Source organism: Brienomyrus brachyistius, unplaced genomic scaffold, assembly GCF_023856365.1.
Source record: "Brienomyrus brachyistius isolate T26 unplaced genomic scaffold, BBRACH_0.4 scaffold50, whole genome shotgun sequence".
NCBI lineage: Eukaryota > Metazoa > Chordata > Actinopteri > Osteoglossiformes > Mormyridae > Brienomyrus > Brienomyrus brachyistius.
In genome coordinates, this window is record NW_026042325.1 from 69,874 (window position 1) to 85,708 (window position 15,835).

The following is a 15,835-nucleotide window of genomic DNA, read 5'->3' on the forward strand; positions in this document are numbered from 1 at the left end:
GAGTCAGCAGGCTTCATTAATAAAGAGCCGCAAATGAGATGGGCTGAACTGAACGTACCTTTACTTCACTTGCTGTGCTGGTAAGAGTAGCCTGTGTGTTCTGTGGACGTATCTATAGCAACCTGCTGCTGCTGACCACAGTTTTCCTGCAAACAGAGATCAGCCCAAAGACTAACTGGGTTATGGAAACTATTTATTTGACATTTCAGGTCCAGAAGCTTCAACTCCAGACCGAAATTTTGTTTCTACCAACCAATCAGACTGTGACTCTTTATGCTCTGATAAAAACTGGTGCGTTTATCCTGAACTTTGTTGGTCTGACAAATCATACAATCTATCAAAACGTTGTACGGTGGATGATTTGACCACATTTCTGAAGATCTTACTTGGGTAAAGTTTTACAATATGACTTTAAGGTGGAGTGATCACTGTATGGTGCACTAGGAAATCTGACCCCCCCCCAAATTTACCTCTACTGAGACGCTGGAGGGAGGCACTGGGGTGTATTGTGGGATATAGGTCCCTTGCATAGCTGTGTTCGCTGGTATATACTGCAGAAAGAGGAGGGAGACATTGGCAGCAGTGAAGGAGTGAGCCGGAGATGCTGATCCTGGTTATGCGCAGGTCTGAGGGACTGACCGTGCCGGTGCTGCCCAGGGACATGTGGCTGAGCTGCTGCGTCAGGGGAGCCATCATGGAGCTGGGCTGGATGGACATGGCGTGGTCCATTGTGGGGGTGAGCACCGCCCCCTGGAGGCAGACAGGCAGTCAGACACAGGTGCACAGGCAGGGAGATGCAATGAACGGTACAGTCAGGCCAGGGCGGACCGGAAGAGCGGGAGGAAAATGGAGGAAGAGAGGAAGAAACAGAAGGAAAGACGGAAAGGTGGACAGATAGACAGGTGAACAAAACAGGACACAGGTAGACAGCAGGGCCTGATCCACCTTTTAAGGGGCCCTAGGCAAAGCCGGCCCTGAAACGGGCCCCCAAAACGGGCCCCTACCAAGAAAACTAACGATCATATTTTTCTCATGACTTCGTCTGGGCCTCCTTGTGCCGAATGGGCCTTAAGCAGCTGCCCACTTTGCCCATGCCTGGATCCGGCCCTGGTAGTCAGGCATCTTCGAGCCTTTGGGCCTCTCTGCTGGTGTAAGGAGTGCAGGGGGTATAATGTTACGGGGATTCACTCACTGCTGGCTGCATGAGGTACGACTGGTGGTGCATCCAGGACGGGCTGTGCACCTGCGGAGGATCAAAGAGGCTTCAGGAGAGGCACCTGAGGATCTCACACTCACTGGAGGGACATTCCCATGCGGGTTGTATATTTTACATTATAAATTTCCATTTTACAAATAAATGTAAAAGGTAAATTTACACGGCATCCGTGACTGTATTCTGGCTGGTGGGCTTTAAGACCCCGGGCGCATGCTGGCTCTCCTACCTGATAGGATGAGACAGGGGAGTGTATGTAGGGCGACAGGGACGTCTGAGCCATCATCCTGTTAGGAGTGATGCTGTACGGGGACGAGTAAAACCTGCAGGACAAGCAGAGGTTGGCCTTCATCAGTTCACTGTTACTACTGAGAAGCTCCATGGATGCTTTTACTCGTGACTGAATTACAATAACAGATAAACATACACAAATGTCTGATAGAGGCAAAAGTGAGGAACTGAATCCCAGGCGAGATGGTGGTAACATCTGGGATCTGATCCCAAGCTGAGCATGATATTTAATTAGCTGTTATGTAAGTAGCAGGAAAAAAAATGCATCATTTTCATCATATATGTTTATAGCATTAGAGGGGAATGAAGTCCTGAATTCAGCTGAAATTCATGCTCTTGCTGGCCTGGCGATGTAGGTCACTGCCGCCCTGAGAAAGGTCTGTGGTCTAGAGGCAGAATAGTGACTTTCATCTACAGCTGTAGTGAATCATGCATGTAATGTGTAAAAAATTGCTGCTGTGTTTAAAATCATTGTCTAAAAAAAAAAAAAGGCCCACACTGATCCCAGAACAGCACTAGGAGTGTGCAGTTCCCTTGCACTGCAGCCCTCGCAGTCTGGGCTGGTGGTGGAGCTGTAACTGAGATCTACACCTACACATGTTTGCGCTCTGCTCGCTTAGATGGGGGACTCATCCCCTCATTTGCCCCTTTTAAACCATTTTTCTCAGGTTTCCCACTTCCATCGTTATGCTTAACCCCCCATGCTTTATACTCACCCGTTCTGTAAGGCTGCTGGATCATATGTTAATGTCATTCCGCCCTAGGAAACAAAGCCATGCGTAATGATAACACTCTCGTTATTACATACAAGAGTGACAGTTTTAATTTCACCAAAAATCCAGGCCAAGGTTTTGTTTGAACCAACCAGTTGAGTCCTCCGTGAAGGCAACTCCTCATACTCAACTGCTTGATTGAAACAAAATCCTGGTCTGGATTTTTACTTTCTTCGCCTGAACTTTCCACCGCTTGGCTTGCAATGTGCTAAAGGCTCTGCTTGTTGTTTTTGAATCCCGACGCAACGACGTGTCTGTTCTCAGCCAGTGAGATTTACATACAGATTAATAAACTGACAGGCCGGCATCTTCTAGCTGGTAGCCTTTAGCATCTCACCGTTTCCGATTCCCTGGTCCACGGCCTCCCATTCTGAAGGAACTTGCCCAGGTTCTGCCTCTTTTTCTGCCCCCCGTCAGCAAACTTGCACAACAAGGGCTCTGTAGGCACTGTGCGGACAGATGGGAGTTTAAGGCCCAACATCAAAAGTCAAACAAATAAGCAGGTACATCCACCTCTCAACGCTAAAGGTTTCTTCTTCTCCACAGAAAACAGCTACAATCTCACCTGGTATTCCTGGGGGAGTCTTTATGTATTTGCCATTAAAATGCTGAATGATGGATTCACACTTCTCTGTGGACTCCATCCTGCAAGACAACACATTCATCCAAGTTTCTTAGTTTCTCAGGGCAATGCAATCCCACTTACGGCCAAAAGGGGGCAATACTGCAAACATTTCATAACCACTGTTCCTACGATAATCTTAAAATCTACTTTCACCGGACGCTATGCATCAGATGAAGCCTGCGAACACCATGTACTACCTTCCACTGGATGTGGAAGTCAGCATTTTCTCAGGCTTCACCTGCATATCTTAAAAAAAAAAATCTCCTTTTCCAGGATGGGCCTATTAATAAATCAAATTTCAAGGCAGATGTTAGATCCCTTCTAACAGGAAGTACTGCATTATTTTCCGGCTGGATCCAGAAATCCTTATTAATCTTATTTGCTGCAAGTGATGCATTAAATTAAAGTCTTTCGTCACAGGTTTCATTTTGAGGTCAATTTGGATTTTTTTTTTTTTTAGACCAGAAGGCTCCATGAAATGTTCTCAGTGAGGCTCTTTGAAACAGGAATGAAAAGGGGGAAGTGAAGATTGCAGCATTAGAAGACAAATCTGAGAATGACAGAGTAACGAGTCAATGAATCCCCCACCTACCTGGCAAAGCCGACGCCCCGACTCGTCCCGTTACTGTCGCGAAGGATGCGGGTGGAGATGACCTGACCGAAAGGCTTCAACATGGCCTCCAGCTCTTGCTCGTCCATGGACAGTGGCAGGTTGGAGATGTACAGGTTTGTGGGGTCCTGCTCCTGTTGCTGTGCGTCAGTGGTGGACAACAGGGCAGAGACTCAGTGTTCAGGACAAACGTGGTCAACTGGGTCCATGTTCGAGACAAACAAAAGCTTGACGATTGAAGCTCAGTGTTCAACACAAACGTGGACAATAGAGCAAAGGCTGGTGCTCAAGACAAAGAGCCAAAGAGCAACTGAGACCTACATTCAGTTACAAATAAAGTCTGATCCTTCATCCCAAATTCTTCATGTTTTGCTCTCAGATAAGTAACCTCCATTAATGAGCAGTACTTCTCAATCACGCACGAGGTCACGGCAGCACTGCAGACACAGACATACTGGGCAGTGTAACAACGGCTCTGGACGTCTTCACATCTTTCAGGGGAAGTGAAATAAGCAGCACAGATAAGCAGATACAGACAATTCAGTAAGAAGGACGGGGGCAGAAAAGGAAAAATTCTTCATAACCAATAAGGCCGCGAACTTGGGGGAAATCATTCACCTGTATCTTATTCAGTAAGTGCAGTGTGTTAGTGGACAGGGCTGAAATGCACTGCGTTGGGACACAATCTGCGAAGGATGTTTACTGTAATCCTGCATCGTGTTGTTCCCGCCACCCGCAACAAACCCAACATGTCACTGGTGCATGAAGAGGTCACACACTTGCAGATAAGTAGCTGGAGAGACTGTCATACTTGTATGGGAAAGAAACGCAAACTAAGAGGATTTTTATTTCCCAGGATTCAGCAGCAACGCTGTCAGGAATCCAGTGACGTCTTTGTCCAGCTTTTTGAAGGACTGGCTTTTTTTTTTTAACAAAATGTTTCTAAACATTCGTTTTTACACGCCTGCTTAACAGAAAGAAGTTTACCATAACAAATAATCTTTTTTATATAGGAAGCAGAACAAAAATTTACAGCAAAAAAGCACTGGAAGATTTCAGAATTGAGAATTTCCCATAACTGCTTTGACTAGTATGTGGATGTACTGTAGGTGGACAGTTATATAAATACATATGTAGGTTTATTTTTAAAGATACAGAATATTAATTATCCTGTAACATAATACACCAAGATAGTAAATGGTTACTTGACACAAATTTGTCGTTAAAAATAAATGCAGAGATCGATGACTGGTGCTTTTCTACACAAGAAGGCTATTTCACTGCAGTGTAAATTTACGGTACAGCGAGACGTCCTTGTTCCTCAGGCAAATGCTTGTGCAGCTGGATGAGAAACCTGATCCCATCCAGCAGGACCGAAGGAACAGGAAAGATAAAGATGAAACATTTATGCACAGGAGCCCCAGTGAAACGCACGGCGGCGACATTAATCACTATGAAGTTCGAACTGTTATAGGAAAGTCTAACATTCATAAGGAGTGACGTCTGGAGCCTGTCTGGCTTTCCAGCAGGCATGGAGCTAAACACGATTCCTGGAAGCTAGCAATGAAAGGTGAGGGAGGACACGTGAAGATATGGATATGTACTGTACTGCGCTGGAAATGGAGCATGTCGGCCGTGAGTATGGGGGGGGGGGGGGGGGGGGTGCATGGTGATGGTGGAAAGGAGAGCAGGGAGAAAGAAGGGAAGGCTGGGGGAGGAAGCTGGCTGTACTCAAGTTGAACTCAGTCCCCTGGGAGACTCCTCTCCTCACTGTGTCATTTTACTAAGTGTGTGTGGGGGGGGGGGGGGCATTATGCATGTCGACTCACATTGGTGGTGGGGGGGGGGGTGAAGGGGACATGTATCAGGGAAACAGAGCAAGGGAATGCAGCCAATCCAGCTAAAAGATTCTCTTTGTCTCTCTCTCCCCCCCCCCCCAGGCCGCCCCACCCCCCCCATCCCGCCCCTGAGGCAGCACATTGTTTTATGCTGAACTGTACGGGCCCTTCATGTACCCAGAGAGCACTCGCCACATTCCTCAGGCTGCAGACACCCTGAGTGCCAAATGACATGCACGGCTCTTTCTGATGATGCGGCTGCAGACGCCCTGAGTGCCAAGAGGTCATGCACGGCTCTTTCTGATGATGCGGCTGCAGACGCCCTGAGTGCCAAGAGGACATGCACGGCTCTTTCTGATGATGCGGCTGCAGACGCCCTGAGTGCCAAGAGGACATGCACGGCTCTTTCTGATGATGCGGCTGCAGACGTCCCGAGTGCCAAGAGGTCATGCACGGCTCTTTCTGATGATGCGGCTGCAGACGCCCTGAGTGCCAAGAGGACATGCACGGCTCTTTCTGATGATGCGGCTGCAGACGCCCTGAGTGCCAAGAGGACATGCACGGCTCTTTCTGATGATGCGGCTGCAGACGCCCCGAGTGCCAAGAGGACATGCACGGCTCTTTCTGATGATGCGGCTGCAGACGCCCCGAGTGCCAAGAGGTCATGCACGGCTCTTTCTGATGATGCGACTGCAGACGTCCCGAGTGCCAAGAGGTCATGCACGGCTCTTTCTGATGATGCGGCTGCAGACGCCCCGAGTGCCAAGAGGTCATGCACGGCTCTTTCTGATGATGCGGCTGCAGACGCCCCGAGTGCCAAGAGGACATGCACGGCTCTTTCTGATGATGCGGCTGCAGACGCCACGAGTGCCAAGAGGTCATGCACGGCTCTTTCTGATGATGCGACTGCAGACGCCCCGAGTGCCAAGAGGACATGCACGGCTCTTTCTGATGATGCGGCTGCAGACGCCCCGAGTGCCAAGAGGTCATGCACGGCTCTTTCTGATGATGCGGCTGCAGACGCCCCGAGTGCCAAGAGGACATGCACGGCTCTTTCTGATGATGCGGCTGCAGACGCCCCGAGTGCCAAGAGGACATGCACGGCTCTTTCTGATGATGCGGCTGCAGTGGGCAATTTATAGGTGCATTTTCCTCATCAGAATAAAAAATAAGGAATGCAATCAAAGTGATGGCATGTTCCATTTGTAAATGTCGGGATTGCAGTTACGCGGACCCACTGGCATCGCGAAAAGATGAAAGCCATCTTATTCATGAGCGAATGGTGTCTAGAAGACACAAGGAAACAGATCATGCTGATTTAAATATGAGCCCTTCCTGACCACTGTACAAGTTAGCCGTTCCCTGTTATTTCAGCTCGCTGGGGAGGGGGGCAGTTTCCTGGCGCTTTCAATTATTTTAGCTCCAGAAATGGCAGGAAGCAAACCCCTCCCTGTCTCACCACTGCTGAGCCACCATCAAGCCGTGACACCCCAAACCTGCAGTCTCAGGTTACGCTTCAAACATATGCCTGCACACCAATGAAATAATTTTTTGGGCGTGGGGGCGGGGGGGGGGGGACATCGGCTCATCTGATGGAGAACCAGAGAGGAAAAAAACACCCCAGAATCCAAAACACTGCGCTGTGGGGTGGGGGCGCAGGAGATAATCTCACAGGAGATATATAAAGGTCTGTGTGTGCGAGCGGGTATACCTATCCTTATGGGGACACAATGTCCCCATAACGTGATAAACATCCGTTTTTTTTTCCCTTATGGGGACCGGTTTCCTGGGTACTTATGGTTATGGTTAGGGCAGGGTGGGACTTAAGGTTGCCATAGTTAGCATTAGCATTTTTCCCATTGAATTGAATGAGCTGGCCCCATACGGATAGGTATACCCTACGTGTGTGTGTGTGTGTGTGTCTGTCTGTCTGTGTGTGTGTGTGTGTGTGTGTGTGTGTGTGTGTGTGTGTGTGTGTATGTATGTATGTAAGCCACACTGTCTCTTGACTCTCTCAGCATACACAGAAGATTAGTGATGCTTGACCTGATGATTCTCAAGCTCCAAATAGTGATTGAAAAGGAATAACTTCAGAACCACCAAGACCAATCAAGGTATGAAGGATGTGTCAGAAGGCCCCAGGATGGGGAACTGAGCGCCACACCCACCCCATCCCTCACACCCTCATTCACACCAGCACCCGCTGGAGCTGCTGATGTTTGTGTCACGGGAACTCAGGCCATCTCGCCCCCCCCCCCCCCCCCCCCCGACATTCCAGGCCCAGTCGGGCCCTCGTTCAGCCCGTTTGCCGGCATTCTGTTTATTCCACGTGCCGCATGGGAGGGGCGAGACCTCATTCTGAAAAAAGCCAAAAGTTCAACCCCAACTGCTCTTTCAAAACCCCCATTAAGGCCTGTCCTGAATTAGCTTCACTGGAACCCGTCACAGTGTAACTGTAAAAGGCGACGGGCAGGTTCAGGGTTCTCTGGTCTGGTACATATTCTGCAGGATCACATGACTGTACTAATCACCACTGACGTAAGGGCTGTAAGAGAGAAATGCGACTCAGGCTCCCACGTTACACAGACAGTCACGCCGAGTCTGCCTCAGCTGAACAGCACTGGGGAGTCGCAGTTCAGAGGGAAGAGGGCCCCCTCTGGTCCACCCCACAAAACCGCTTAGTGTGTATGAGATGGTAACTGGACTTCAGGCCCTCAGGGCCTTACATAACAAAGGGCCATTTTGACTGACAGAGAGCATGAACACCAAATTAAGCACTGCCCCCCAGCTCTGGGAAACCCATTGTCAGCAGGCCATTCACAGAGGGGGCCAGGGCACGCTCCAGGGCGGGGTCCAATGAGGACTGCTAAATGGGATCAGGCTGATGGGACAACGGGGCCCCTTTTCCACAGACAGATGCCAGCAGAAGGGAGTGGTCACAGGTCAAATCAATGGGACACCCAAAGAATGGGGAATCCGGGAGAGATCACAGAGAAAGCAGGAAGGATACAGAGAACAGAGAGAGACCATAGAGAGAAAAGAGAAAACAGGGGAAGAGAACAGAGAGTATACAGAGAACAGAGGAAGACCACAGAGAGAATACAGACAACATAGAGAGATCAGAGAAATAATAGAGACAAAAGAGATAATACAGGGAACAGGGGAAGACCACAGAGAGGGCAGGAAGGATACGGAGAACAGAAAGACCACAGAGAGAACACAGAGAAGAGAGGAAGACCACAGAGAGAACACAGAGAAGAGAGGAAGACCACAGAGAGAACACAGAGAAGAGAGGAAGACCACAGAGAGAACACAGAGAAGAGAGGAAGACCACAGAGAAGAGAGGAAGACCACAGAGAGAACACAGAGAAGAGAGGAAGACCACAGAGAGAACACAGAGGAGAGAGGAAGACCACAGAGAGAACACAGAGAAGAGAGGAAGACCACAGAGAGAACACAGAGAAGAGAGGAAGACCACAGAGAAGAGAGGAAGACCACAGAGAGAACACAGAGAAGAGAGGAAGACCACAGAGAGAACACAGAGGAGAGAGGAAGACCACAGAGAGAACACAGAGAAGAGAGGAAGACCACAGAGAAGAGAGGAAGACCACAGAGAGAACACAGAGAAGAGAGGAAGACCACAGAGAAGAGAGGAAGACCACAGAGAGAATACAGAGAGACTAGAGAAAACAGGGGAAGATCACAGAGAGATTATGGAGAACAGAGAGACAGTAAAGTACAGAGAGAAACCACAAAAAGATCACAAAGAGAGAGCAAAGACCATAGAACGTACAAGAAGAATACAAAAAACAGAGAGAGACCACAAAGTGCAAGGGTGTAAATTTGGGTACAGATGGCATGGACAAGTCCCTACCTATACTACGGGAGTACAGTGTGTGTTTAGGGAGGTGGGAGTGTTATGGGTTGATTTGGTTCCTGCCCATGTTGTAAGATACGCCACTGACAGAGACAGCAGAGACCACAAAGAGAACACAGAGAATACAGAGAACAAGGAGGACCACAGAGAACGTACAGGGAATGGAGAGATACTACAGACTATTACAGACTACAAAGTGAGAGCAAAGACCACAGATAGATCATAGAGAGAATACAGAGGTAATACAGAGACCACAGATGGACCACAGAGAGAGACCATATATAGACCACAGAGAAAATACTGAGGTAATAGAAAGATTACAGATAGACCACGGAAAGTAAGCAGCAAAACCAGCAGGTCTCCAGGCCTTGGTCTGTACCACACACAGACCCTCACTAGAGCTGGTAAAATCAAAGTTTCAAAGATTCAAACACTGGGAATAACTGGTCACAACTGCAAACTGTTCATGTCACAGAACTGGAATCCAGCTGATCCGAATACACTGGAAAACAAATGTGGTCCCAAGCAGCCCCCGGCAGCCATTTGGAGAATGTGAGAGCTATGAGGTGTCCTCTTGCAGGTGTTTGGGGGGGGTGTTTAAAAACCAACCTTGGCCATCTGAGCCTGCACTCCACTGGCCTTGAGCGCAGTGACAGCCTTCTGTGCTGCAGCTGGGCTGTCGAAATCCACAAAGCCATAACCTGCGGGGGGACAGCCGGACTTACAATGATGCCGCTGCTGCGGGGTGGGGGGGGGCACACACATGCTGGACCATCACACACACAGGTTACAGCATCGTGTGCGTTTCAGTCAGTAGGGACCCAACATCCTGCTGCATACATGTAACACCCAGCCTAAGAACCCCCCCCCCATTATAAAATAAAAGATAGTGATCATGACCCATACAGTGAAATTCAAGTCTCACCTTTACACTTGTTGGTGGTCTTATCTAGGATGGCTTTCGTCGACACTATTTTTCCATACCTGGAGGGCAAGCAGAATGGGGGGGGGGGAGAGACACAAAAATTAAGCTCTGGTGATACACGAGAAACATGTGAACTTCTCAGGACTTTCAGGATTCCAAGAAATTCCACAGAGCTTCTGCTTCTGCTCTTTAACGACAGCTGAAAGCAGACGGAGGAGGCCTATCATCACCGCAGGTGCTGCCCCGCCGCCTCACTGCTCGTCTGTCATACTTGTCTCCGGTGTCAATCACCTTTGCCTTAAACCCTCTGCGAACCCGCCGGCTCCACCTCCCTTAAAGACGTCTGCGGACACCCCAGCATCACATTCCCCTGTGAAACTCAGAAGGGTCGATGTGGTGCTATGAGGCAGCACATGTCAGGACCCTGATGGCTCACGGGGACCCGTAACTGGACCCCCCTTGCCATGCTGACTCCCTCCGAAATGCATCCTCCGGGTCTGATCCACCCCCACATCCCTGCAGTTGGGCTCCATGATCTCCTTTTAAGAGCAGGGCCATGAGGTCAGCTGGGCAGCCTCTTGCTGCACCTCCATACCCACAATCCTTTGCTGGCTTGATTTTCTCCAAGTTTGCTTCTGTGGCTGCATCAAAAACATAGGGAGGAACTGGACCCCTGCCCCAAGAGGCCCAGTATCAGACAAGGAGAGGGTTTGGTCACCTCCAGCAATCAGAAAACCAGCTTGCTTTATTGTATGTCTGTGCACTACGACAGGTTTACAGAACGGGGTAGTTTACAAGAAAACATGGAGGTCAATCATGCAGCATCTTCACATCACTACTATTTATCTTCTGTGCTTCAAAAATGTGCAACTTTCACACAGAAATACACGTAAACAAAGTGTCGTGGTGCAAATTCAGGTTGAGGATCAAGTGAGAGGCCGGGGGACAAATGAAATGTACAAGCAAAACTTTCTTCTGAAACGTTACATAAAATGTTGACTAAATATTCACAAAGTGTTTGAGAGAAATGCAGAATTTCGTCACACATAATCCCCGAAGGATACACACTCATGCATAAACATACAACAACAGATAAATCCATCCATCCATTTTCCAAACCACTTATCCTTCTGAGTCGCGGGGGTCCAGAGCCTATCCCGGAAACTATGGGCATGAGGCAGGGAACAACCCAGGACGGGGGGCCAGCCCATCGCAGGGCACACTCACACACCATTCACGTACACATGCACACCGGAGTACCCGAAGGAACCCCTACAACATCACGGGGAGAACATGCAAATGGAACACGCACATGGAACCCAGGCGGAGACTCAAACGCTGGTCCCAGAGATGCAAGGCAACAGTGCTAACCACTGCACCACCACGCCGCCCTCAATAGGTAAATATGCGTAAATAATTATGTATAATTACATTCCAGGCACGCGAGCGGACTGCCAGGCACAAGAGCGGACTGCCAGGCACAAGAGCGGACTGCCAGGCACGCGAGCGGACTGCCAGGCACGCGAGCGGACTGCCAGGCACCCGAGCGGACTGCCAGGCACACGAGCGGACTGCCAGGCACACGAGCGGACTGCCAGGCACACGAGCGGACTGCCAGGCACACGAGCGGACTGCCAGGCACACTTCAAATGACCTGGGAATGTCACGTTGACCATGTCAAACTATGGAATGCCCTCAGGAACATGGTTGTAACAGGGCATGTCTTTGGCCTTATGAAGAGTCCTGAGATTGGAAAAGAAGCCACAATCGTAGTGGAATATGGAGAAACTGTCTGGATCCAGGTTCATAAAGGAGATAGATGAGGGTACAAAATATCAACATGCCTGTTCATCTTCTACACAGGAGATACAATGAAAGAAGGGGACTGGATGAAGAATAATATGGTCATGAAACCATGAATAGCATCAATATTCGGATGATACCAGAAAATGAAGGTCTGAAGACACTTATAATTCCCTCCTTGGATCAATTTATATTTTACAGGTTTAGCAGATGCTTTTGTCCAAAGTGACATCGAAGAGCAGTAAATGGCACATTACAAACAGATATGCTGTTAAGGAGATGACTAGACATGACTGCAGCTAGGCTGAGCCACTAATGAAGGCCCAGATACAAATGTAAGCAGTGTTGGAGCAGGAACAACTTCTAACAAAGCAAGAGCACAAAAAGACTATTCAATGACCAGAAGTGCAACAACAATATTCAGGAAACAAAGAGGCATCGGGGTAGCAGAGGAATTCATGGAACAGATGGGTCTTGAGGCGTTTCTTGAAGGTGGAGAGGGAGGCTGATGGCTGGATGTGGTTCAGCAGCTCATTCCACCATTGGGGAACTGCATAAGAGAACCGTCTGGGGTGAATCAACGATCAACAAGAAAGGATCCAGCAATCAATAAATACGCTGCAGACTGACACTGAGCAGAAATGCGATGAACCAAGAGAAATATCTTCAAGAGTACAGAAATACTTCTAAGAACGATGATGAGGATAGTTCAGAATACATTTCCTTTTATTCTTTGGGAAAATGTGTTGTGAAAGTAGAACTATGTAGAAAGCAGGAAGGGTACCGATGTCTTTGAATTTCTGTTCTGTGGAGGACTTAAGAATCGGTCTGTAATGAAAACAAATAAGTGGATTTTTGATCAAATCAAACCAGGATTTTCACTTGAAGCACAAATGACCAGACTGAGGCTGTCCTATTCTGGGCATATTATTAGAAGACTCACTGCACTGGAGACAAGCACACTGGCTGTAAAAGGGGAAGACGATGAAGCGACAGGAAGAAGCGGGACGGACTCGGGCACCGCAGCGAAAACGCCAGGAAAATAAGTTCATTTCAGATCATAGTTCCATTGAGGTAAACTCAATAATTCCAGTTTGAGTCCACTAGTCTTGTCATACACACTTGCATTAGGACAACAGGAGAGGACTGGCCTCTGTAACCAACAAATGCATAAATAACCTTGAGTTTGCAGGTTTAGGTCTGAAAGTGTAGGTCACGCTGGTGAATCTGCTCCTACATCAGCATTTGGGCATTGGAGCAGCTCTCAGTAGGGTGAAGGGCGACTGGCCTTCACCATGAATGTGAGCACACCGGCAGGAACACACAGGCCACCCGGTCATGGTTGGGCTGCTCTGCAACCTGCTAGTGGGGGGGGGGGGGGGGGGTCGGAATCCAGAAACTCTCCGACCTTATCCCTCACCTAAAGTGCATGCTGACCAGTGGTTGTACTGGCGCAGTGGGAGGGTAGGCCTTTAAATCCATTTCAAATGTCTTACGATACACATGTATATTCTCTTACAAACAGATCCCAGCCACTAAAAATTTTAAAGAACAGAAAAAAAATCGGTATAATCACAATCAAACAAATCACACAGAAAGTCAACCACAGCAGATGGGGCAAACCAGTAATACTTTCACTTTACACAGGAATGGTATTAAATTGTGTAAAGCATTAATGGTGAAGCTGGAGAAGCACGTGAGATTTCATGTTGAGCTTGTGAGGGACGTCAGCTTAATGGTGTCTGCAGTGCGTAAATGTCCTTCTGCCTTCCCAGCATGCCTCTGTGGCAAGTCACATGACCATGAGACTCCCATTAGGAGTCTCTGCATCATTGTTCTGATGCCTTGGAGTCACCGCCCTGCTTTTCCCCTTCGTGCATTTCCTGTCAGGCCGCCCGCCCCTCCCCCCACTCCTCTCCCTCACTGCACCTCACTGAGGCACATGGGAACACAGATGCACATTCTCAACACATGCGTGCAGGAGAAAGCCTGCTCCACACGCAGCCTGCACAGGATGCATCAGAGATGCCACCAGGGGTGAGAGGGCAACATGCTCTCTCACTGTCCCTCATGCTCGCTCTCTGCGGCACTGGGGTCCCGTCGGGCTGGCCGATGTCGGACAGGCATGTGGGAGAGCCAGAACCGGGACCAGTTAGCTCCGGCAAGCGAGAGATGGTTTAGAGCCGTCAGACAAGACATCTGTCAGCTGGCGCTGGTGCGATACTGCCTTCGGGATGGAGGCAAGGAGCGAGAAACATCGGCAAAAAGTTAATGATAGAGAGAAAAAAGAACTGCAAAGGAAAGGGGTAGAGTCAGGGGCAAACGTGAGATAAAGAAAGAGGAGATGGATACAGGGATGGGATACAGGCTATTTCTGTAGTCACAGGATATGGCGAGTCAGGAAGAATTTTATTTGCTTTCTCGCAGTTGTCACATCTAGAGAAGACAGGCTGACTGAAAGGGGTGGGGGGTGAATGGGGGTCTGGGTCTGGCGGTACCTGAGCCTGAGCCTATGAGGAATTTTCTGAGGGTTCCTCCTGGAAGTATACCGCCATCCGTGCTGAACTGGGGGGGGGGCAATTAAGAAGCTTTAAACCCTTTCATACTCCCCCCCCACAAGATAAAACTGCATTTAGATAAAAGAACCGCTATTCTGAACTTGTAAGGTCCAAACATTTGACTACAAAGAAAAATCTGAAAACAGGTGCATTTTTCTGCATATATGCAGAGGAACCCGTGGAGATCTTTGGTGTTTCATACATCTGCTCTTTGGATGACACAGGCAGTGAGACGGGGGGGTGGGCTTTCTGCTTCTGCAAAAGGGTACGGCATATTCCACCACATTTGCCAAAAACGGATGGGGGGGCCATGTCCGGATACGTAAAACAAGCAGCCCCCCACCCCTCCTGCCCATATTGGCTTTGGTTTCAGATTTTCTTCCCATCTCCTGTCTATTCCAAGGCTTGACTATATCCTCCACATGCCGCAGTTCCGGAAGCTTCCCATGGCAGGAACATGTGTTCACTTTGACCCAAAAGAATGTACCGGAAAGAAGTGCAACCACTCACAGGAACTAGACCGGCACAGGAAGGAGTTACTCACGGCTGGCACAGCTTGACCAGATCCTGGTCTGTGGTTCCTGGGTGCAGCCCACGTATGTACAGGTTGGTCTTGCTCAGTTGCTCTCCTCCGCCACTGCTGCTGTTACTGCTGCTGTTGGTGTTGGGACTGGGTGGCGCCATCTGCTGGCCGGAGGACACATAGGCCTGCTGAAGAGAAGAAAATTCAGACTTGGTGTGAAAATAGCCCAGGTTGATTAAGAAATACACATTAGGAATGCAGGATCAAAACAGGCAGGGGGCGGGGCTATCATACACAGCCGCTCACATGGCCGATGCGGTTTATGCAATTGGTTCGTCTGGGCCATTGTGTGGTAATCCCGCCCACCGAGGCTTTTCAAAGGCTCATGTCTCACACATATCATCGCACACAGAACATGTTTACAGATGGTAACGTGATTCCATAGAAAAGGTCAGGAGTTGCAGAAAACGCGAGATAACGTGAGACACGCGGACTGGCAAATAAGCTACAGTATAAAAGCACAGCCGGCCGGAACCAGACTCGATCAAAGGACCTTTCATAATGAGGGAAAAGGGGGAAATGTGGATGAGCTGAAGTAACGATGTCAACATCGACAGCATCTACACTCCCCCCTCGGGGGAGGCGCACACCGGCCAACCCAAATGCTTCAGTGACCGAGCAAAAGTGAGCTTCACATTATGCAGACACACGGAAAACAAAGTTTGACACTCTAAATGACAGTCAATGACCTTGTGAATCAGGAGCAAAATCCTGAGGTATACTTAGTAGAATTAGAAAA

The 15,835-nt window shown here is 49.0% G+C and overlaps 1 protein-coding gene and 1 long non-coding RNA gene across 4 annotated transcripts in view; one reads left to right on the plus strand and one right to left on the minus strand.

The window, feature by feature from the left end:
• LOC125723547 (RNA-binding motif, single-stranded-interacting protein 2-like) overlaps positions 1–15,835 on the minus strand; it is a 35,241-nt gene that overhangs the window by 5,004 nt on the left and 14,402 nt on the right. The window contains exons 2-13 of one of the 2 annotated variants that reach the window (XM_049000239.1): positions 15,058–15,221; positions 10,153–10,211; positions 9,837–9,928; positions 3,495–3,652; positions 2,843–2,922; positions 2,615–2,724; positions 2,221–2,264; positions 1,443–1,536; positions 1,193–1,243; positions 640–750; positions 471–551; positions 59–146 (exon numbers count right to left, since the gene is read on the minus strand). In XM_049000239.1, the coding sequence (XP_048856196.1) occupies positions 66–146; positions 471–551; positions 640–750; positions 1,193–1,243; positions 1,443–1,536; positions 2,221–2,264; positions 2,615–2,724; positions 2,843–2,922; positions 3,495–3,652; positions 9,837–9,928; positions 10,153–10,211; positions 15,058–15,221 (1,125 nt within the window). In that variant the 3' untranslated portion in view covers positions 59–65. Of the gene's footprint in view, positions 1–58; positions 147–470; positions 552–639; positions 751–1,192; positions 1,244–1,442; positions 1,537–2,220; positions 2,265–2,614; positions 2,725–2,842; positions 2,923–3,494; positions 3,653–9,836; positions 9,929–10,152; positions 10,212–15,057; positions 15,225–15,835 lie in introns of both variants that reach the window. The other variant, XM_049000238.1, reaches the window with a different exon arrangement.
• LOC125723548 (uncharacterized) lies at positions 5,493–6,479 on the plus strand. 2 transcript variants are annotated; one of them, XR_007386923.1, is made up of 4 exons: positions 5,493–5,633; positions 5,904–6,011; positions 6,066–6,335; positions 6,390–6,479. It is a non-coding gene; the product is annotated as an uncharacterized LOC125723548 (long non-coding RNA). The 2 variants fall into 2 exon arrangements; XR_007386924.1 differs by having other exon boundaries at positions 5,958–6,011.